Genomic DNA, 23,114 nt, shown 5'->3' with positions numbered 1-23,114 from the left:
TCAGCTCTAACATTAGGTTATGCTGTAGACCACACAGTTATTTTAATTTAATATTTTAGACAACATGAACAATACCAACTAGCTCACCCTTTTTTAAATACTAAGTGCAGGCCCCAAGTAGCAAAGAAGTTATTTAGTCCTTTAAAGAAACTAAAATTGACTCTGCAAATCTACATTGTTAAAACTCAGCCACATCAATATCCAAGCCAATAATACAGTTGTGCCTTTCAAAATAAAAGTTATGAAGCATCACAGGGCATTTTGGGGCACTATACAGTAGATGACTTTCCCTACTAATGCATACACTCAACTCACAACATGCTTTTGGAGAAAAACAGCAGGCGACGCCTGGGCCGCCTCCCTTGGAGCACGCTTCCTGCCAGTGTCAGGATGTCAGACAGTCTCAGTATTTTTCCTTCCCCACATTTAGAGGGATGCGCGCACGCACACGCACACACACACACACACACACACACACACACGCACACACACAGACAGACACCTTGACCTTATAACTTGTTTGTGATTTCACTGGCTATTTTCTTGTTTCTTTTTCACCTGTTTGCCCTTTTATGTCATTAAAAAAAACATAATTTACAGTTATGTCCTGAATATTTTTGACTGGATTTCACAAACATGATGCTAATTATACATTTCTCTGTGTCCCCTCTGAACAGGGGTGCCTTGAGGCAGTGCTTGCACGGCAGGGAGAAGTCGATGGCCTCTCCTCTCTGGCCCAGCAGGTTCTGGAGGAAACCTACATCAGCAGTCGTATCAGTGTTACTGCCACCCAGCTCACTGCCCGCTACCATTCCCTGCTGCTCAACATACAGGTGAGGCACTTTCTACTGTCTGCTGTTCAATTATTCATATATCATATCTTTACTCTGTTGAGTTTCGCAAATGCTCATTTGTTATTTTCAACAAGAATAAGTTCTTACCAAATAAGTTTTATTATGTTAAATTGTAAGGAGGACCTACTTTATCTGGTAAAGCACTTCATCATCAAGAGGTATGGAGTGAAGTGTAGGAGGAGAAGTGTAATTTTCTTTGCAGCAAGATAAAGAGTTACAAGGTTCCCATTTATGTGCTGGCGAGATATTTAGTCCATAAAGAAGCAGCTGCTGCTGCCATGGTTCAGGTTTGTGATCACAGAGATTTGGTGAACATCATTGAAGTGAAGTGCAAGTGAGCTATGTGATAGGCGATGGAAATTTAAATAAATTTAAGTTTTTATTAAATTTTTATTCTCTCCCTGTTAAGTTCCTTTAGACTTTAGCTTGTCTTTTTCCTCTTCCTCAGTACTCGCACCCCTTTATTTTACTGGCCAAAGCCAGGCTGCTATCAGCAGACGTTCAACACAGTGAATTTAGCACGGCAGAGCAAAATCTTTGTGTGTTCAGCTTGATTGCAACCGCTTCATACCTCTACAGTTGTGTTCAAAATTGCTTCTGCTCTGCCGCCCTCCCCTCACTGAAATGACTTGAGGCAGCAAGTTACCGTGCGGCAGTGTGAAAGCAGCTTAGACTGTTTGTTGGGTTAGAAATATCTGTAGATAACAGTCTACTAATCATCTATTCAGCCTTCTCTTATGCCAACAACCCACTCCTTCAATTATTTCAAAACAACTGAAACTTACCAATGTAAATGTATTTGCGTGACTTTATCTCTTGAAAAAGTTTAGCATTTCGAAGTCACTGTGACATCAGCTGTCACACCTAACCCCTGTAGAACCCACGCTAAACAATACTATTTTAATTATGACTGTATATTAGGGTTGTAAATTGCTTCAGGTGGTCACGAAGTCCAGACACACTACAATATTTAAAGGTGTACTATACAGGTTTTTTCAAGGGAGTAGCGAGTATTCTGCAGAGACTCTGCCCTCTGCCTGTATTTTTTTTTTTTTTTTATACTTTCTCCTTATTTTGCTATATTAAAAAAAACATAGCAACCAGGTGCCAAACTGTAAGCTGCAAACATCCAAGAGGAAGCAATGAAAATAGTGAACACAGCACAACAAAAAACCCAACAAAAAACCCTGCAAATATAGCAAGGCATAGCTAACGGGCAAAGCTTGGGTTGGCTTTCACATTCACTAGCGAATCTGTTTACAAACAGCAACCAACAATTTCTGTGTTGTATACCTTTAAATTTCTGTCCACCAGAAAAAAAATCCTGGACAATACCTACCTGTCTTCATGGGTTAAAACATAAAGCCTTAATGGGTTTGGTTTAGGTGTAATCCCTTTTATGTTCCACTGTCTCAGTGATGAATAAAGTAAATGTGAGGCTGTGTGTGTATTGCCGTTGGGGTTTCCGCCCGCAGTGGGCTTCTCACACATGGTTATCTCTCACCATGGAATATGCTCCAGTGAGAGTTTGGACTTTGTTTCTGTAACACCCCATTGAAGTAGCTTTGAGAGTTTTGCCTGTGAGCCCAGCTTGTGTTGCTCTGTATACTCAGATCCAGCCTCTCTATTTGTCTGCTCCTCTGGGGGGGACTAAAGGAAAATCAATGGGGCTCCTCTGGTCTGGGGCTAAGGCTGTAATTAAACGCTACAGAAGGCAATCTCACACCCGGCACCAGGAGTGGAAAAGCTTTGCCTGCGCTACATTGATTTTTACACCTTCAGTAACACGTCTGAGTTTTTGTGCATGTGTGTGCATCTCCCTCACTCCCTCACTTTGTTCCTCTGTCTCCGTTATACCCACACCCCTTCCTTCCACTCTCAGAATTGACTCAAGCATGAATAAACTTCCAGTCATGGCGGCACATACGTATGCAGACACATGACATCCCTCTCATACCAAGGATGCCTGTAATTATACTGTGTGAAGTGGGGGCCATATGGGTTTGAGGTGGGAAGCTGTTACCTCTGTCTAGTCAGAAAAGGTGTGCACTCAGCACTATCCGTTAATTGGAGCTTCTCACCACAGGATTTGCAAGTTGAGTGAATAATGTGTCAAACCTGCAAGAAACCCTCTCCGTCCTCATGGTGTTATTGACTCAAAATCTCAGTCAAGTGGATAATGCATCAAAAAACATAAAAGCCCTCTTCACCTTGTAGTGAAGCTATTGACATTCGGCACATGAATGAGGGGGAGAGAAACGGATATTTTCTGTTTTGATGGTTGATCAGAGAGCTTTTGGTCCTTGGTGGCCAAAGTAAGACAGCTGAGGCACAGGTCTCACAGGCTAAAAGAAAGAGATAAAGATCATGTTTCCTGAATATTTCCCCTGACCAAATACAGTCTTACCAACAATTTTATCCTATGAAACGAAATGGCAGCAGTTGTTAAAGTGATTGTAATTCAACTCTATGTTCATACTAATAAATTTGGAAAAAAAATCCCTCCCAACACTATTTTGCAAGGGCACTGTTTCTGCATCCTGGACGTGATGCTGCTCAAGGTGACTGTGATTGGTTTTTAAGTATTACAAACAATCCAGGTCATTTTTTTCCCCCTTAGCGTAGAATTATGATGGATATAGCCATTTCTCCAGCACTGAAACAATGCTAGATGGGTCTGGCTATGCAATACTAGTCTGTATTATACAGTAATTATTGCATTTATATCATATTTAGTTAGTTCATCCATGTCTTATATAGTGTTTTTGTAAAGCTTCATTGGTTCCCATAAAGGCCGCTATATAAATCCAAGATATTATTATTATTATTATTATTATTCTTACTATCCTTTAAAAAAATCTATATTTGCCAAACTTTACTCCTGATCTTCCATCCATTCATATTTCAGGACACCATCAAGCAGCTTCAGGAGGAGCTGAAGAGCATCGAAGAGGCAGAAAACCTTTGTGTGTCCTTCACTGACTGGCTCAGCTCCACTCAGAAAAGCTTCTCAGCATTAACTGACAGTTCTGAACCTCTGGACCGGGTCGCCATGGAGAAGAAAATGAAAAAACTAGAGGTATTGATTTATTTACATAAATCTGTTCTGTACTCGTGTGGTTAGACGGTGTCACAGTCACAACCAGTGAGGCATTTAGATCCAAGGTGCAGTACGGTGCTTAATACACTGCCCTGAACAGGTTGCAATAAATCAGCCCAGACATTGGGTATTACCACAGCAAACTGATGAGTTAGCAAGACTCCTGTTACTAGTGGAGAATTTGAGCAGAAACTCATATGAGTTCAATATCCAAGCCAGCAAAAATGTCCTTGTGCAATCTTGTTTTCTGCCAAGCAACATACGGTACCTGTTAAAAACATCAAGTGTACAGATTTCTTTGGCAGCCATAATATGCTTGGCCAGTAAAATATGCATGACGCTTTCAAAGCATTCAGTGTACCTATAATATTTGGATAGAGCTCTACAAACTGTTTTTGCATAATTGTAACAGTTTGTCTTAGTCCACGTTTTGTCAAATGGACATTGGAGTAAAGTAGCCCTGCTCCAACATGCACAGACTGCAATAAAAAGAAAATAACCACCATCGTTTACCTGGCATAGTTCATATCGAGTGTGTAGAAAATTGGAATAGTTTGTGTGTATCGATCGGCTCTTTATGAAGACAAAGCGGGTGCCGCTTTAGAGGAAGCATGGTAGCAGGGAAAGACCTCCCACTGTGAAGTAGAGGATGAAGAAGCGCCGGTGTCAGGATCCTGCTGGCACAGACACTGTAATTGATGCAGTGCCCTTACCGCTTCACATCACACACACACACACACACACACACACGCACACACGCACACACGCACACACACATTTCTGCCCACTAACACTCGCTTCATTCTACAAAACCTATCCAGAGCACAAACTAACAAGCTGCAGCAAACTATCCAACCTATGAATCCTCCGTGATTTCACCCATTTTTTCACTATCTTTCTCTATATATCACTACATCTCGTCTCTCTTTGTCCTCTTCACACACACACAGATCCAGATTTACAGACACACACGTAGACGTTTACAATACATCATCTGGTGTGGGCTTTGCAGTAATCCCTGTCTGGGATCGATGCTCTGTCTCTGCATAGGGACTGAGGACATGCTGTCACCACATGTGTCCTTCCAGCACTGCAGATAATATGCGAGTGCTCCATCACTTACTCATCCTCCCGTAGTGAGAGCTGCAGAGCTTTTCAGTGAGCTGGGATGATTATGCATTGACACAAAGACCAGTAGTCAATAGCTGTGTCAAGGGCCATTAGCTGGATTTAGGCTTCATTTGATTCTGAGTTGTAACTGTAAAAGTATGAGTCATATCGCTGTGTTGGCCCCTGTTAGCTAGAAATGTGCTGTAACTTTTTTTCTAATTTAAGTTTAAGTTAATCAGACATCATATGAGGAAAGATACAGACGATTCAACCTAATACAATCATCTTAAAAAAAAAACAAAAAAAAAAAAACAACAAAAACAACCAAACAACAGCAACAACATACTACATATAGTGTCCCTTTGATTAATTAAAGAAAGTAAACTAAAATAAATATATGAGACTTCCTACCCTAACACATTACAGGCACCTATTTCCACCATTTCTATATTTTAAAAGATGTACCCAAACATGATCAAATTTACCATTGCTATCAAAGGTGCTGTAACTCCATTAAGATCTTGGAAAATTAAAGTTTAATGTACCTTAGTAAGACATACATTTCAGAAGCCATCATTTTTCACCGTAATTTGGGCAATTTTGATGGTTGGGTATTTTAAAGGTCTAAGGTGTAAAAAGTCAGATTTCCATGCTTTGTTTTTTTTAAAAATTATTATTATAAAGCTGGTAATCTTTATAAACATATTCTGCATATTTATTCATTATCTGTAGGCTATGGGACAAGATTTTGGTCTGAGAAGTGTTCTGGTTTCCATTTGTAGTTTGTTTGTGGTCTGAATAGTATTGATCAAGTTTGAATGGCAGGTAATCAGTTTGTGTGGACAGCCAAAACGTTTTGGCCAAAATGTAATATCAGAGCCCACTGGCTATCATCTAACAACATGTGACATTCAAATCATACAATTCCTAATTTTTCACACTTAACCTGACTCGGTCCCCATCAAGTGTATCTTAACACTTTGATTTATTTTTTTAAAAATATATCAGTTGTTATATATTTAGTTATATAGAGTTCTTTCTTTCATGGTTTTCTTCAAAAAGCATCCTCAACTTACCTGCTCCAACAAAAATTGTATACATGGCAAAATGCTAAAAAGAAAAGGGTTTGGCTTCCTAATTAAGCGCCCCGCGCCTCAGTCTCCTTCCATATTTATAATTTCACTGGCATTTATTTAATGTTCAAGGTCATTTTTTCTCCAGGTCCCTGTGCTTTCTTAAGCAGACACACAAGGTTTTTTCCCTAAAAGATACATTTAAACAAGCCCATGTTTATTTTTTTATTTGTTATTTATCATTACGAATACCACTAAAATAGATAAAATTGTTCTTTCAACATACCATTATACAACAGTTAGGATGATATCTTATAAAAATGCGCACACAAAGGAATTAGTGCCCCATGAATGAACGTTACATAATTAAAGTAAAGTTACATAGGTTAGGTTAAGGAACAGAAACATAGTTCGGCATCTTTAGGTTTATGAAAGTGAAGTTTCATGCTTTAGATTAGGTCCCGATTACATGGGTTATACATTAATTGTGGTGCATTACTTTTCCTAGGTATGTGTACAAACAGTACATGAGAACAACCTGGTTACTTTACAGCTCTGGCTAAATCATTATAACAAGACTTCTGCCTTTGCAGATACTATATGATGTTTCTGTGCTGCAGTGCAATCATACTGCACATTCAACACTAAGAGACATTGGTAGTAGAGCTAACTGCTGCTCACAGGGTCACCTTAGTGATGTCTTCCCTCCGTTAGTAGATTATTTAACTGATGAACATGGTTGTCAGTGCCACAGAAGATGTAGTTCAGTAGATAATAGAGCCTGCGAGCTGATGCAGAATAAGGAACAGAGTCATTTACAGAGAGTGCACAAGACACTTGACATAGATAATTGGGGCTGACATGCCTCAAGATAGTTTAGAGCATAAAGGGCACACTGTGTTCAGGACCTCATATATAATGTTCACCAGAATGTACTGTCTACTACTGTATCAAAGCATTAGTACTACTCAATGATTTGAGAATAAACAGGTTTCCAGACTTCCATCAGTGACTTATTTCATCCAAAGACAGATTGTGAGACCATTGAATACTATTTTGTCCTTGTCAGAACATTAAGATGCTTTTTTTTCCTCAGCAATATCTTTATTCATTTTTCAATTAGCCTCATAATAACGAAGAAGAAACTGTGTTCTCATCCAAAAAAATATTAAAAAGCCAAGAGATTTTTTTCCAACAATAAAATAAGGCCATTTATTTTAAATATGACAAAATGATAAAAAGCTATAATAATAGTTTATAAAAATTATAATTGATAGTGATGATTTAAAAAAACAAGATTTAAATAAAAATTAAGATCATTTGGAGGTTTGAATGGTTCAACGGACAGTTGTGGATGTAAATGTACTATTTTGACCAAACCAGATTCTGGAGAAGTGTGTATAAAGTGCTAATCTTGCAAGTTTGACTCAACATGTGGACCACCAGTAGTGCCGCTAAGAAGGAGAGCAGATGTTTCAATGTGAAGTGAAAATAATGAGCCATATGGAACTAAATCTTCTGCAAATAGCAATTACTGCCTTCCTTGTTGAGGTCCAGTTAATCAGATAGAATTGTTTGGAATTGGGATACATTTAGTGTTTTCTATTAAGGTCAAAAGGCAGGGATATCACCATTGTGTCTGAAATGATGAAAATGCCTGGAGCTTCATATTTAGCAGCAAACATGGACGTGTGTGCACAGACACAGGTCTTGTTATATTTTATTATCAGCTGCAGTAGCTGGAGGTCTGGGGTTGTTGCAGTGTGAAGCTACTCTCCACTCAAGCAATAATAGACTGATGATGAAAGCTAGATGGCGTCCCATCGAGTGAAGGTCTGTGTGTGTGTGGTGTGTTGTGGTTGCCCTGGAAACCCCCGCAGCTACTGCTGCCTGTTAAGGGTCCTTATAATTGGGTCCTCCTTTCATATTATTCACTGTGGTTTCTCCACAACATGACCTCCAAATCTACTCCACATCTCACCATGCAGGTGTCAGCCTACCTGATGGGTTCAAAGCCTTTCAAACACATTGCCAGGCTGGTCTGGGTGGCACTGGAGGTGAAGGAGAATGAAATCAGTGATATTATGTTTGAATGTTGACCTCAAAGTCATGGAAGCTATGATAGTAGGATTCCCTAACCTTGAGTACATATATGCTGCGGGTTTGGTTCATCAGAACACAGAAGCAGTATTTTTCTCTAACTCTGCAGTGTGTAAAAACACCCTGATTGAAGGTCATTCAGTATAAAGTAATGGTAATAACAGTGTAGCAGCATCCATGCTGAGTTGTATTTCTGCTCTCTCTGTCACCCAGACTCTCCAGTCAGAGCTCCAACACGGTCACAGTTTCCTGAAATCATTGAGGGAGCGGGCCGAGCAGGCAGCAGGCTTCCTGGACGAGGCTGGAGCTGAGAGTTTGGGAGCTGAGGTAGAGGCTCGCCTTGCCCAGTTGGAGGAGCTGGCAGGTTGCTTGAGGCAGGAGCACAGTTTTCTACAGCGGGCCTTACTGCTAGCTAAGGAGTTCCAGGACCGTTATAAGGCTCAGGCCCAGTGGCTGGTGGAGACCCGGGCTCTGCTGAGCTCCCCTGTGGAGCCCAAGGCTGAACTGTACCAACGAAGAGCACTGCTTGCTAAACACAAGGTAAAGTAGCAACGATGTCCTATCTCAACCTTCTGTCTGTACTGTATTTAATTGAAATCATGAGTATAATATGTACATTTGCACTGGTGGATAGCAGCAAGACTTAACTGAACACTATTAGCTAAATAGACTACATATACAGTATATATAATATATATATATATATATATATATATATATATAACATATATACACACACACACATAAATAGACTATATATATATACTCTCCATAACTGCAGACAATTGTACTGTGAATACCATTGCTTTTAACCAATACAAAAGTCCAATCCATTGGTTGGAAATTAGCTAAAAAATGTAAAAAAAACAAACAAACAAAAAAACAACAAAAAAAACCACTAGTGTAATTCTTTAATATTAAGCAGTGATCCAATACGACAATAGAAACTCCATAAACCATACTCACATGCACTTAGGTACTGTACCCTCATTCTACCACACCGCCGCACATTTGCCAGTTACTCCAATTATTTGCTCCTATCAAACCAGTGATGAAGAACACAAGGAGCAAATGCCAGAAGGTGAATTTTCCTTAAACAAAATTAGGACTGGAATGTTAACTGCATGCCAAATGAATCCGTGCAAACAAGCCCAAATTGTCTCCAAAGTTACCACATGACTGGTTGCAATGCCTACTAGCATGCTAGCAATGTAGCACTCAAACAGCTATTTTATAAATGGAGTTAAGAGCAGTGCTCACTCCTCATAAAATGCACAGGTAAAAACACCAAAAAACTGTATCTGTCAGCATGTTAGCGAGTTGTTTACTACAGAGCCTGTTTTTAAACAGTTATCTTGACTTAACCTGTTGAACTGACTTTAGCAGTTTAGAAAACAGACACTGGGCTGTTCAGCTGTTATTTCGCTCATGTGAACTAACCACACGGACACATAGCCTCATTCTCAGACTCACTGCTGTGAACTGCTGCAGAATGACTATAGGGGAAACTTGGTTATTTGGCATTATTTTTAGCCTGGTCTGGCCAGGTCTGTACAATTGTTGGTGAAACTCTGCTAAAGACACATGTCATCTGTCTGTGTCCCCAGGCTCTCTTGCAGATGGTTCAGTCCCATGATGGATCCATCAGGTCAGTGGTGGAGAAAGGAGATGCTCTGCTGGCCTCCGTCCACTACCCCTCCATCAGAGACAAAATGAACAGAATGCAAAGAGACTACACTGAACTCTGTCATACTGCTACGGTGAGAACCTGTGCTCAGATTAAACTATTTTTGATAGAGTGGAGAAAGTAAATGCTCTTTTCATTCAGGGGCAGATGAATTGAAACAAAGGATATGACCCCTTCATACACTTGTTGATTATATGCAACTGTTAAGTAATACAGAAAAGTCCTTTTTTAAAACAGATATTAAGTCTTTAGAATAAATCTGACATTGATAAAGAGCATGTAACTGTTTCAGGAAGGTGTTTGTAGCCAGTATAACTTGAATGTGTTTTTACTCACACTATATGCATTGTGCTGTCCAGGCCCATGTGGAGAATCTGGAAGGCCAGGTGAAGGAACAGGAAGCGTACCACAGCGAGCTCCAGGAAGTGGAGCGCTGGCTGCTCCAGATGTCCAGCAGGATGGTGACTCCTGATCCCACTGTGGGTGGCAGCCTGGAGGCAGCCACTCAACAGCTGGCCAGACACAAGGTAACCAATCACATCTCTTGATTTTTGGCTGTTGTTTCCACAGTATATAGCATACAATACAGCTTGAGCGTTGAGTCTTGATTAAAATGTGCTCAATTTTTCCTAGTTTGTTCCTCAAGAAAATCTATATTCAAGATAAAATACAATTACTTTCATAAAAATGACTTAAGTATAACTAAAAATTACTATTTCAAAAACCCACCCACCCAGTATCTAAATGATAAAATACTCAAAGTACAAATTATTTTCCATTTTAATATTTTTAGGGTATACATACTATAACTCAAATGTAGTTTGTGGAAATATGTTCATCTTTACTCTATAAAGTTTGCTACAATGACCGTTAATGTAATGAGTGCTCTCTGGCACAACCTGGACAGTTAGTAAATTCATCAGAGTGCTTTGGGATTATAGTTTAGTACTGTTGGTTTAATCAGAGCACCACACTATCGGAGCTACAGAGTGCCAAACACAATGATTGTGCTTAATTTAACAATTGTTCATTCATATCGAAATAAATGCTCTTTTTCTTAGAAAAACTGGGTTCTCATTTTAGTGAAGGAAGTCAGATTGCGAAGGTACGCTTTAATTATTCTCCCAATTGTAACGATGGTATAAATGGCAAATGTAGTAAAGTAAAAAGCAGATTACTGGTTCAAAAATATAATCAAAAAAAGAAACATGAAATTGATGCTTTCTCTAAATAAACTAATATCTCACCGAAGTGCATTTCTTGTAGCAGGTTTCTACCAACCTCTGTATTTGCTTAATTATTGGATTCAAGGTGTCATCTGAGTGTTGGTGTAATTAAAATGAATGAACACCAGTTAAATTTAGTATAGTTACCTTTGTTGAGGAGATCTTTAGGTATCCCTAACTGCATGATTTAGCTGTTACTGTTTTGTTTAATAATTATTACTAACCCAACCCTGGGAAGCTTAAATCATACAATATGGTTATAAATTATTAATCATTAGTATCAGTTCTGCTGCTGACTTTACCAATGTTATTAGTGCCTGATATCCACAGTTTTCTCAGTTTTACACAGCTGTTCACAGTTACAATAACATGGGATAAAAATTAATTAACAGAAACAATACATTTGTGGAAAAATTATGTGAGTTAACATAATGGTTTAATCCATAATCCATGAAAATCTTCTTTCAAGTTCATCCATTCAGGCCAGTCTAATGTCACGAGACCTCACTGTGTGGTACCAGTCTGCTCTGACCTCCTGTGTCATTGACGGGTGGACAGACGCTGTAATACGCCTCCACTGGAGACTCTTTCCAACATGATCCTACATTGTAACTTTGTCCTCCACAGGCCATCATGGAGGAAATAGCGGGCTTCGAGGATCGCTTGGCAGGGCTGAAGGAGCGAGGAGACCACCTGGTACAAGGCTGCAGTGACCGCGTGCAGAGCAGGCTGAGACAGCAGGTCCAAGCTCACCAGCAAGGCACCAGAGACAGCTACTCTGCCATCTGTAGCACAGCGCAGAGAGTGAGTGAGGAGGAGGAGATGTAAAGAGGGAGGGAGGGGATGCGGGGGGGGGGCTGAGATGTATTTTGTATTAATATAAGTAGTGAAATGGTTCTCACACATTTATAATGTACGACATGTTAGACATATCGGTGCATTGGATGCGTGCACATTTGCAAATGCAACCACACATGTATACACAGACACACACACACACACATTCTACATATTGGTGCTATTAATATTCCAACAGCCTAGCATCCTCTTAATCCTAACCCATTCTGACACTTAAACCCATCTCTCAAGACAGCCCTTTAGTGCCAGTGTAGAGGGCACGACCAATTAAGGCTGCCAAAGTACAGCTCAAAAGCAGCCATACTCAGACAGACCCCACCAGCCAAAATCACTAACTCAATCTCCCCATATTAATCTCTGTATATCCCCTGTCAACTCCACTTTTTCATGCCTGTGCCAAAAATGGTCACACACCACTATTCAGTAGATCTGGCGAGCCCTCTACTCCAGGCCCACTCTGTCATTTTGGCAACCTCTACTCTGTCATCATAGCTCACCTCCCAAGACACCACCTCCACCAGCGCTCGCACATCCAATCTGGCATTGTGTGATCCAGCCACACTTTACCACTACACTGCTGGCTTCTCTACAACTGCGCCTCCAGTGTTACGATGGCTGCCAACTGCGTCCCAGCACAACACAGCTCTAATATCCTGCCTGCCACTTGCCACCGTGCCAAACTTCTAGCCTTCGCCAAATACACTGGGCAGTTTGCCAATACGCCCCCCCCCTTCTTTCTCTCTTTCGGGCTCTCATATTAACTCTGTCAATCAGACCTTGCTGTTTCGCTCTCCCCTGGAGGGCATGGACGCCTCTACATTCAACACCTGTCAAATACAACACTGCATAACTGCCTACTTGTTCAGGGTTTTATCATTTAATGTGTTTTTGTGTTTGGCCATGTTTTACCGGCTTCAGAACTGTGCAGTCCAACAGTCTTTACCTGCAGTATTTACAGTATATAGTATATACTGTATATACTGTATATATACAGTATATATAGTCTTATTTCATGTCTGTGTTTTGCAGAATATTTTTGTGTTCAGTTCATGTGTATAGAGAACTCCAGTAATGAGTCCTACAAACCGGAAGTGATAGCATTTTAGCTCCTCTAGTTCCCTCATCGCAAAGTCAGTGGGTCTTCTGAATGGATTTTTGGTTAGAAGTCTTAAATAAGGTCTGTGGTTAACATATGCTTAAGAGACTTTCATGTTTTGTCAAAAACAAAAAATATATCAGTAAATACCCCACTTGATTTTATGTGTCTTAAAAAGGTGGTTGCCAACAAGTGGCTTAATGAGACTACAGAACAGCATCACATCAAATTGCACCAAACATAGCTTTACAGCTTTGTAGCGGTGGCGACCCTACTACTGTGTAGTCCGTTATAGCCTAACCATAGCTTTTTACTTCTGGTGGTTGCATTCATGTTTCAAAAATCCTGAAAAAGGTGTTCATTTGTGAAGATTATCTTGCTGAACAAAACATGTAAGTATCATACAATTTTGTTAGCCACAGAGCTTATTCTCTGCAATAATTCAAAATCTAATGGAAAAATCCCATAGGCTTTTTGACAAGGGAACCAGGGAGAAGCTAACAACCTGGCTGGCCAAAAGAAAAATGTCATCCTGGGGCACTCGATAGCACTGAAATGTATCTGCCCATGTCCTCAGGTGTATCAGAGTCTGGACCATGAGTTACAGAGACATGTGAGTCTCCAAGACACACTGAAGCAGTGTCAGACATGGTTGACTTCTGTCTCAGAGGAACCAGAGCCTCCTGCACATCCTCCTCTCAGCCTGGAGGAGGCGCTACAGCAGGTCAGTAGGCCACAACCTATTCCCAAGAGTTTTAGGTAAAATGGACGTAATTATCTCTGATTAGTTGCCTGCCTTTTAAACATATTGTTGTTGCCTGAAATGATCAGTATCTGATAGTATACATATACATGGCTTCCATTCTGCAATCTCGTGCACAGTTTGCTCAATTGCATTTTGGATGGGGACTAGAGTGTGGGCAAAGTATGTTATGCTTTAATCCTGAATTATCCTGAAGGAATTATATGATCTGCCAATAAAAGCATAGGGTCATAATAAACCTTTTTTTTTTTTTTTTTTTTTTTTGGCAGGTGAAGCAGGAGCGGGCTCTCCAGGAACAAGCAAGCACGTACCTCCAGCTTGTGTGCTCAGCATGTGACCTGTCTGAGCCGAGGGTCAGGGGGACTGCAGCAGCTATCCAGCAGGTCAAACTGCAGGTCAGTCAACTTTACAGTGGCAATCTCAAAGATATCAGTCCCCGTAGATTTGGGGACATCTGTGGTTGCCATGGTTACCATGGTAACAGCAAAAGCGGTTTAATACTACAGGTCACAGACATTTGGAAGCAGTTAAACAAATGTCAGTTGTTTTAATAAAGAATTCAGTCAATAATCTGCCTTTTTCCATCATTCTGCCAGCAGAAATGATCTGATCTTATACTGGACACAGTACGAGTCTGCGGACAGCAGGGTACAGTGAAAGGGATTGATTACCTTGCTTAGTTGAAGGTGTGCAGCCTCTAACAGCTGCTTCTGGTTCCATCTCTCCCTGCTATATTTCAAACTGATCCGCTTTTAGAAAATGCCAAAATGACGGTCATCTAGTTTTATAGACATGTTTTTGATGTGTGATAGCTGTAAGTGCTAAGCTCACTGAAAAATACACTGCAATGCCTGTGACTCCATAATTAAATTTAATCATGTTTTGTCAAGCCTTTAGGTTTTTAATGTGAAGCTGCAGCAGTAGAAAATATTGGATCTGCATTAGCAGTAACCTAATACAGCATTTTTCCTGCAAATGTCACTCTCGACACACAGTTCACAATACTGCAAATATCTAAATATTGCAGTACTTCCATCAGGAGGCCAAGGGCTCAGTCACCATTGTGCTACCACATTTGGTAAAATATAGTGACTGAACAAACATTTGTTTAAACGAAAAAGTTTGAGATTATTATTTTAGCAAGCGCTTATATTTAAAAAACTAAAAAAAAAGGAAAAAAGAATACATTATTTGGCAAAATACTTGATAATGAATTGATTCCTTTGTTTTTGTGTCTAGATTGAGGAGCGTATGATGCTTTGTGAGGAGGTAGCAGACAGCTGGAGGGACGTTGAGGAGCAGAAGGCAGATCTGGAGGTCCAGCTGAGAGAAACAGAGCAACAACTTCAGAATCTCGTTAGGAGACCTGCAGAGCTGGAGCCGAAGATCGCACAGAACCAGCTGGACAAGGCACAGGTCTGTGTTTGCTTTGTGTGCTGACGACAGATGATTTTTCTTTTATTGTTTCGTGAGTTCTTTATAGAACAACACTGCATTGTTGTATTGAAGTAATTAAACTAAAACTCAAGTTCAGTGTGGCTGTGAAAATCCATTATCTTTCCTACAGGAATTCCTTCAGCAGATTAGGGAGAGACAGTCTGAGGTAACCCGTTTGAATGAAGCCGTCAGTCGGCTGACAGACGGACAGGTCTCTCCTGCCCTGGAGGAGATAAGGAGAATGAGGAGAAGCTGGATGGACCTCGGCCAACGGGCAGAAGAGCTGGAATCCCAGCGGGGGGAGGACATGCAGCGAAGTGGGGAGTACCAGGAGATTGTTGTTGCTGTGGAGGAACTCTTCCACCAAGTTTCCAGAGAATGGGACTACCTCGCCAGGTATCGAGCTTCTTTTCAGCAGACTGCTTTTTAATTTTTGCAAAGAATTTAAACATATTGTACATTCATTTATAATTTAATGCATTTATTTGTTGACAAGGCTATATAGACAGTATTTTAATACATTTCCTCTGGTGTTACAATCATTGATTTCTCTTTTTCTTAGCCAAGACCATTACTGTATATCTTAAATTGCTATACTGCTGTATGGACCTGAGGTTTCTCAACCCATGCATGTGTCTACGTAGGGCCGACACAGAGAGTACAAGTGAGCATCTAGAAGCTCTGAGGAAGCTCTCCAGTGACCTTGAGGAGCAGAAAACGACTCTAGAAGACCTCAGAGACCAGAGACAAGCTATCTTGCCTCGACTCAGCCTGCTAGACAAGGAGCTGGTCAAGCAACAGGTGAAGCTCCATTCTTTTAGTTCTTCTTCTTGAGATGTATACTAATTATAATGTACAATATAGGTCCTGGGTCCAGTTTTATACATTGTTCTGCTATCTCCAGGTTGATCATTTGGAGCAGCGCTGGGTTCAGCTTGAAACCCTGATTCAACAGAAGATCCAGGACTCTGCACAGACACTAGAGGATCTTGCCCGGGTTGAAACCCAGCTGAGGGATGCACGGGAGTGGGTGGAGGAGCAGCGGCCTGCTTTTACCTCTGCACTGAAAACCAGCCCACCCCCCGATCTGGCCCAGAGTTTCCTGTTTGACCACCTGAGTGTGTGTGTAGAGCTGGAGGCTCGTCAGCAGCTCCTGGGTCAGGCAGTGAGCGAGGCTCAGGCTGTGGCTTCCAGACTCGGGCTGAGTGAGAAAAGATTCCTGCAGGAGCTCGTTGAACAAGCCCAGACTGAGGTGGAAACTCTGGGGGCTCGGGTCACCCAAAGGAGGAAGTACCTCAGTAAGGTAAACAGCTGGATTCTTACATGAGATGCAAGTAAAATTTTAATTATGTCCCAAAGGACCTAACTTTCTCCTGATGTGTGAGTTTGTTAAAAAAAAATAAACAAGAAAGCAGGTGGTCCAAGACACAAACTGTAAAATAATCCCTTGATATTAGCATACACTGTATGAGGGGTCGCACATCACTTGCCAAGGCAATAATGTGAGCTAACCCTGATGCTAGCTGCTGGCTTGGTTAGCATGGTGCGTTATGGCTAATTTTTCTCCAGCAAAAAATAGGCCTAAAACCATTAAAACAAAATGTGCATACCAGAAGAACTGAATATGCAGTTTTAGGTATTTCCCCACTGGCTTCATTTTTTAGTCCCAGGGTGCTGCTAGGTTGTTTCAGACAAGACTTTGTAAAAAATAAATAAATATGCAATTCTTTCTCTGTAGGCCTTCACAGAGAGGACACAGTTTCTTCAGGGCCTGGGGAGAGCACTGTCTTGGATACAGCAACAGGAGAGGAGGGCTTTGATAGATGACCACATAGCGCTCCTCCCTGAGGACCTAGCCAAACAAGTTGCTGCTTGTCGGGGTGTCCAGAGTGGTTTACGCGCCTACCAGAGAGAGCTGGCATCCCTCTGGGTACAAGGGCGAGAGCTGGAAAGAGATGCCACTGACAAAGAGAGAGCAGAAACCCTGGCGAGACTTGAGAAGCTGCAGGCAGTGTTTGAAACCGCCCTTCAGAGGACGACCCACCGTCTCACAGACTTAGAGAAAGCCTTAACCTCCAGGAAGTACTTCCAGGTTGACCTGGATAAGACTTGCCACTGGTTGAGACGAGCAGATGCCATCACCTTCCCTGAGATCAATTTAAGCAACATTGACGATATCTCAGAGTTGCACACACAACTGTCTAACTTTCAGAATGTCCTAGAACAAGCTTCAGAGTACGAGAACCTTCTTCTAATCGTCCAAAGAATCGGTCAGGAGATCCTCCCCACTCTGAACGAGATCGATCATTGCTACCTAGATGAGAGGCTAAACGCGCTGCCTCAGCAGTACAACGCCATCCTCGCTCTAGCCAAAGAGAAAAAAGACAGAGTCCAACAAATAATCTTAGAGAGAAAAGAGTTCAGCACTTTCTTTGATATCACTCGTAATGCACTGGAAGAGCTGCAGGAGCAGTTTGACAATCTGGAGAAGCAGACTATCAGTATTAGAGACGAGGAGCTTGCTCGTCTAATCAGTGAATACAAAAATATTAATGAAAGTTTATTCCACATTAGCCCTGCTGTGAGAGAACTGCATGGCAAAAGTGAGGGGTTTCTCAGTCGGGGTCAGCAATATAGAGCTGAAGAGACACAGCAGCTGGTCAGTCACCACAACAACCTGAAAAAGATGAACGATCAGAAAATTCAACACTTAGATGATTGCTTGAAAACACTAGTTGAACACAACAGAGTCTCTGCCAAGTTGGACTCAGAGTTTAAGTCAGTGAAAGAGAAGCTGGTCAGACTTAAGTCAGACACAGAACTATGTGCCATGGATAAAATCGCAAGCCTTTATTTGCTGCTTGAGAGTCTGGATGGTGTGAACTCTCAGGCTGAAGAATGTAACCAACAAACAAAAGGCCTCGACCTGAAGTTTGATCCCACTGCCTTTCAGGAAACGACACTGCGGCTTGAATCATTGCAGTCTTTACGGTGTGAAGTGAAACTTTGTGTTGATGAGAGTGAAACGAAGGTCACAAAGGATACAGATTTTATTAAAGAGACTGGGAAAATGTTGGAATGGCTGAAGACTATCAAGGATAAACTGGAGAAGCCTTTGGCCCTGTCAGAGGTCAAAACTGAGAGGGTGTATGAGGAAGTGCGCAGACTGAAGATCGTGGAAGTGGAAGTGAAAAGTAGATTTAGGATAGGAGATGCCTTAGGTAGCAGAGAAAAGCAAAAGTATTGTAGTAGAAGAAAACCTGTTCCTGCCCACGTAGAGGAGAAACTACAGGAGCTGGCAAACCTGGAAGCTGAAGTTCAGCAAGCAATTACAAAAAAACAGGTTTGTTTGTGTATATATATATATATATATATATTATTCAGAAATAACAATCATAGGAATGTTTCTATCCCTTTATTTTCTAATCGGTCCATATCTGATCAATTTCAGCATCAGCCAAGTTCCTATCTTGAACTCATTGAGAATCTGATCCATCATTTATTGGCTCAAACCTACTGAATATTATTTTCCAACTCCTGTGTGCTCATACTATCAATATTAATAAGCTTAGGGGACCTGAAATATTTAAAGACATTTCAATAAATTCCATGAAGTTTGAATAAGTACCCAAGTTATTATTAATGTATAACTGTTGTGGGGATTTAGTGTTTAAATACCATATACCAAAAGTCCCACTATGTTAAATAATAATTGAAAGGCAGATCTTTTTCTAATCAGATACATTTTACAGAGGAAAGTGTAAATATCTCTCATTTGACGTTTGATATTTTAAAAACTTGAATTTCAAAATTAGATATTCAACATGTGACAACTACTTTTACTGTACATACTACTACAGTCTTATTTAAAAGCTGAAGGTCACTAACCTAGCTATTGATACAGCTCAGCCAAGGAGGATTACCATTAATATTTACATATCACGTTATCACAAACACATCTCTCATCCTTTTCCAGATGATACAGCTGGCGGATGTAGTTTTTCAAATGTATTTTTTTGGTGCTTTATGCACTGCAAGCTGAGTGCCATCTCATTTAATTATACTGTAGAGAAGGCAGACATGTCTACAGCCAATATCTCTTACACCCTGCAACTCAGTCTAGATTAATAAGTAGCTCTACCAATAAAGGGACAATATTTATTTTTTGATTATGGGGTAAAGTGTCCCTTATGCTAATGCAACCATGTTGTTGTTGTCGTAGTGATATAGGCATTCATTTCTAACTTCATATGTGAATTCCTGTGAAATGAAGCAAAAACTGAGGATAATGAAATCACCTTCTGCATATTCTAGCTGGCTGCGGATCAAACTCTTCCCCTGGTCCAAAGACACCACTTATCTCTGCAGTCCATGCAGAAACGTCTGGACTCTGCCGCGGCTTTGCTCCAGAGGGCCAGCTCAGGGGTGGATCTTGAGAACCACACAGATTGCGTGCGGGACCTGGAAGACATTTCAGCCGAGGAAAAGAACTTCACAGCTGGTTTAGAGGAGCTGAGGACTTTGGATCCTCTGCTTGAGGATTTTATTGAGGCAGGAGCAAGGGGTAAACTTAGAGAAAAAGCTGAGGCTTTGTTGCAGAGAAACACAGAAGTCAAACAGCAGCTGGATGCTTACAGAGATGTGCTTCAGAGGTGTGTATTTTAGTGTTAATGGGGAGCCAAGTAATCTATGTATACACAGCTGGCAAGTGCAGTCTGTATGATGCATATCTTGATAATGAATTCCTCCGAATCATAGTCTGAAATTTGTCTGTTTTCAGTTGTGCAGCTCTATGGACCTCCTTCCAACATGAGAAAGAGACACTAGTTGAACAGATGAATGAGGCAGAGGGCAAGATGGCCATGTTTACTACTGCTAAAGCCGTCAGTATCCAGCAGGCAGACGAAAAGTGTCAGAGATACAAGGTGGGACACATTCTTGCACTCAAAAACTAGAGATAGTGTAGACAACGATTGTCTGATTTTTATATAAATCGTCTAACTTGCATGCTGTCTCCCAGGTGGCTGTTATCAAATTCCAACATTTGTTCTTGTCATGGCAGCAGATGCACATTAATATTTAAACAGTGGAGTGTTTGTGCATTATTCCTTGTTCACTTGTGCGTCTGCATAGTGTTTTCTTTTTGGGGAGAATTTTAGTTTCCCATAGTATAAATGTTTCAGTTGACTGCATTTATGAAATACTGTGTGTGTGTCTGTTGTCATCTTTGGCTGCAGTCTCTGATGGCTCACATCGATCTGCTGGAGCTGCCTCTTAATGCTTTGAAAGAGAGTGCAACAGAGTTAGAGCAGATCATCTCGGAGTCCAGCAAAGCTGTCACCAGCCACTCCGTGTCGTCACTGTGGCAACGGTGGACCAGACTGCGCAGTGTGGCCCGAGCTCAGGACAGAGCACTGGAGGACACTGCGAGGGAGTGGAGGAACTTCACTGACAAGGTGATAACATCATTTTGATTTTCCTTTTTTAATGCTAATAAAACATTTTAATAGTATATACTACTAATACTACTACTACTACTAATATTAATAATGATAATAATAATATATTACTACTACTACTACTCATAATAATAATAATAATAGTAGTAGTAGCTTGAATTTATATTGTGCTTAGGGTACCTATGGCTGCTTTACAGATCAAATAAACAAAAATACATAAAAGAAATAAAATGTAAATTAAAAAATAACAAGAACAGAGGTAATAATAGCTATGGTTATCAGAGTTGAGTGAGCTAGATGCCACAAGCATTCTTGAACAAGTGGGTTTTCAGCATTTTTTTGGTAATGTCCAGAGATGGGGCTCTCGGGTGAAGGCTGCCACGTTGAATGATCTGTCACTAAAAATTTGCAGGATGTCGTGGGGATTGACGTGCAGATCCATGTCGGAGGACCTTAGGTTCTGTGAAGGGGTATAGGGGTGGAGGAGGTCAGACAGGTACTGGGGGGCAAGACCATGGAGGGATTTGTATGAGGAGGATTTTGTAGTGGATGTGAAATTTGACCAAAATCCAGTGAAGCTGGATGATTGTGGGGGTGATCTGCTGCCACTGGAATTTTCAGTCATTCATTTTATTTTTCAAAAACTAATATACAGTAGAAGTTTCTAGATTTTGTATTTATAAGAGCATGGAGAGAAAAGATGAACAGAGATTCTGACTGTGTGGTCACTTTACATGTCAACACCACATAAAACAGATGAATGATTTTTTTTTTTCACTGCAGAGACAGGGGAGACATTTTGAAATGGTACAGAGTGATATAACCTACCTGCCAATGTGGTGGCAAAAGCCAGCTAGATGAGGAAGTCATGCATGTGAGATCAAAGACAAGAATAGACGATAGCTAATTAATATGCACACAACACCAACTGGACAGGGGTGTGAAGTCATTAACATTACGGTAGGTAGCCCTTCATGTTCTAATTTGTCAAAATGATGGATGGCCTTCAGATGTTCTCTTATTGTTCAAAAAAAATCTGTCAGTGAGAGAAAATGTTTGGTCAACGCATCCTCTAGGTAAGAGAAACTACTGTACATTTGTTGGTGTTATTGTGCATATCTCCATGTGTGAGTGTGCATGCTATAGTACTTACTGTGTGGTGAGCGTGCTTCAGTAATGCACATGTTCAGTGTAAACTTAACCATCAGTGTGCCTACAGGCCACAGAGGCTGTTTGTACTCACATGACACTTACAGTGGACAAACACACAAGCTCAGAAAATTGTTTCTCTTCTACAGATTTAGGTCAAATGCAGCAACTACTGAATACCAGTTGGTGTGCTGTGATGTAACTCCAGGCTTCAGGCCAGTTGTTTCCTCTTGCCAAAACGCTGTGTCATGTTGCGTTTTCCCGCCTTTCCACCTCTTTCAAGTGTAAACGCTGTCAAAAATTCCCACAATGCACTGCTCCTAAAGGGGAAATTAGGTCAAACTGTAAGGAATGGCGATCACTTCCTCATATGTGGCATATATCCTGTTGTCCACTGTTTTTCTATGGCCCCTTTGTTCAGCTGGACATGATGTCATCCTCTGCACTTGAGTCTCTAGACTCCTGTTTCTGCCTTTGACTGTCACAGTGAATACAGTATACTGTAGATATAACTGAAAAATTATTTGTGAAATGAAATAGTGTCATAGGTGGGGTCCCACTTTTACATAGGTTTACCTCATTATTTTGAATTTCGGCTTTGTTTAATGTGAACATCTCAAATTGTAACATTATAAATACAACAGAAAATAAGAAAAAGCACAGTAGGTCCGTTTTAAATTCAGCATTGTTTTCATCCATGTTTACTAGCTTGTCAACAGCTATCAGTAAATAAAACATCTGAATCTGCTGCATCAACTGAACACGAGTCTTTGCGTATCAACTTCCCGCAGATGGAGAAGGTGCGCTCTGTGTCCCAAGACCTCCACAGTCGTGTCCCGGACAGCACAGTTGAGAAGGCTGCCACCAGGGCGGCACTCCAGAGCCTCCTGGAGTACCATGACTCCTTCAGCCTGGAGGTGGAGAGGGAGCAGTCCATCCTGGCCCTGCTGGGGCAACACACTCGCAGCCTCAGAGGAGAGGAGGAGGAGGTGACAGAGCAAAAGACAGAGAATGGACATGAGGAGACACCTTGCCTACAAGAGATCAGAAGCATGCAGGAGCAATATGACAGGTGAGTGAGCCAGAAATACAGGATTGAGTCATGCGTAACAAAAATTGGAGAAATACAGAGCAAGAAATTTTATCATAGAACATGTATTTCAGTGAGTGGATATTCAAGTTGTTTTAAAGACCATCAGACA

The 23,114-nt window shown here is 40.9% G+C and overlaps 1 protein-coding gene across 7 annotated transcripts in view; it reads left to right on the top strand.

Moving 5' to 3' along the window:
* syne1a (spectrin repeat containing, nuclear envelope 1a) overlaps positions 1–23,114 on the top strand; it is a 197,484-nt gene that overhangs the window by 88,761 nt on the left and 85,609 nt on the right. For all 7 annotated transcript variants that reach the window (XM_088089591.1, XM_088089588.1, XM_088089595.1 and 4 more), the window contains 17 exons: positions 678–833; positions 3,763–3,933; positions 8,451–8,777; positions 9,845–9,997; positions 10,284–10,451; positions 11,778–11,954; positions 13,682–13,828; positions 14,137–14,262; positions 15,107–15,283; positions 15,435–15,700; positions 15,949–16,105; positions 16,209–16,607; positions 17,043–18,647; positions 19,619–19,956; positions 20,085–20,229; positions 20,542–20,760; positions 22,704–22,984. In XM_088089591.1, coding sequence (XP_087945717.1) covers positions 678–833; positions 3,763–3,933; positions 8,451–8,777; positions 9,845–9,997; positions 10,284–10,451; positions 11,778–11,954; positions 13,682–13,828; positions 14,137–14,262; positions 15,107–15,283; positions 15,435–15,700; positions 15,949–16,105; positions 16,209–16,607; positions 17,043–18,647; positions 19,619–19,956; positions 20,085–20,229; positions 20,542–20,760; positions 22,704–22,984 — 5,012 coding nt within the window. The remainder of the gene's footprint in view (positions 1–677; positions 834–3,762; positions 3,934–8,450; positions 8,778–9,844; positions 9,998–10,283; positions 10,452–11,777; positions 11,955–13,681; positions 13,829–14,136; positions 14,263–15,106; positions 15,284–15,434; positions 15,701–15,948; positions 16,106–16,208; positions 16,608–17,042; positions 18,648–19,618; positions 19,957–20,084; positions 20,230–20,541; positions 20,761–22,703; positions 22,985–23,114) is intronic.

Source organism: Plectropomus leopardus, chromosome 16, assembly GCF_026936395.1.
Source record: "Plectropomus leopardus strain MGB_pleo_1.0 chromosome 16, ASM2693639v1, whole genome shotgun sequence".
Classification (NCBI taxonomy): domain Eukaryota; kingdom Metazoa; phylum Chordata; class Actinopteri; order Perciformes; family Serranidae; genus Plectropomus; species Plectropomus leopardus.
This window is presented reverse-complemented; position numbering and strand designations above follow the sequence as displayed.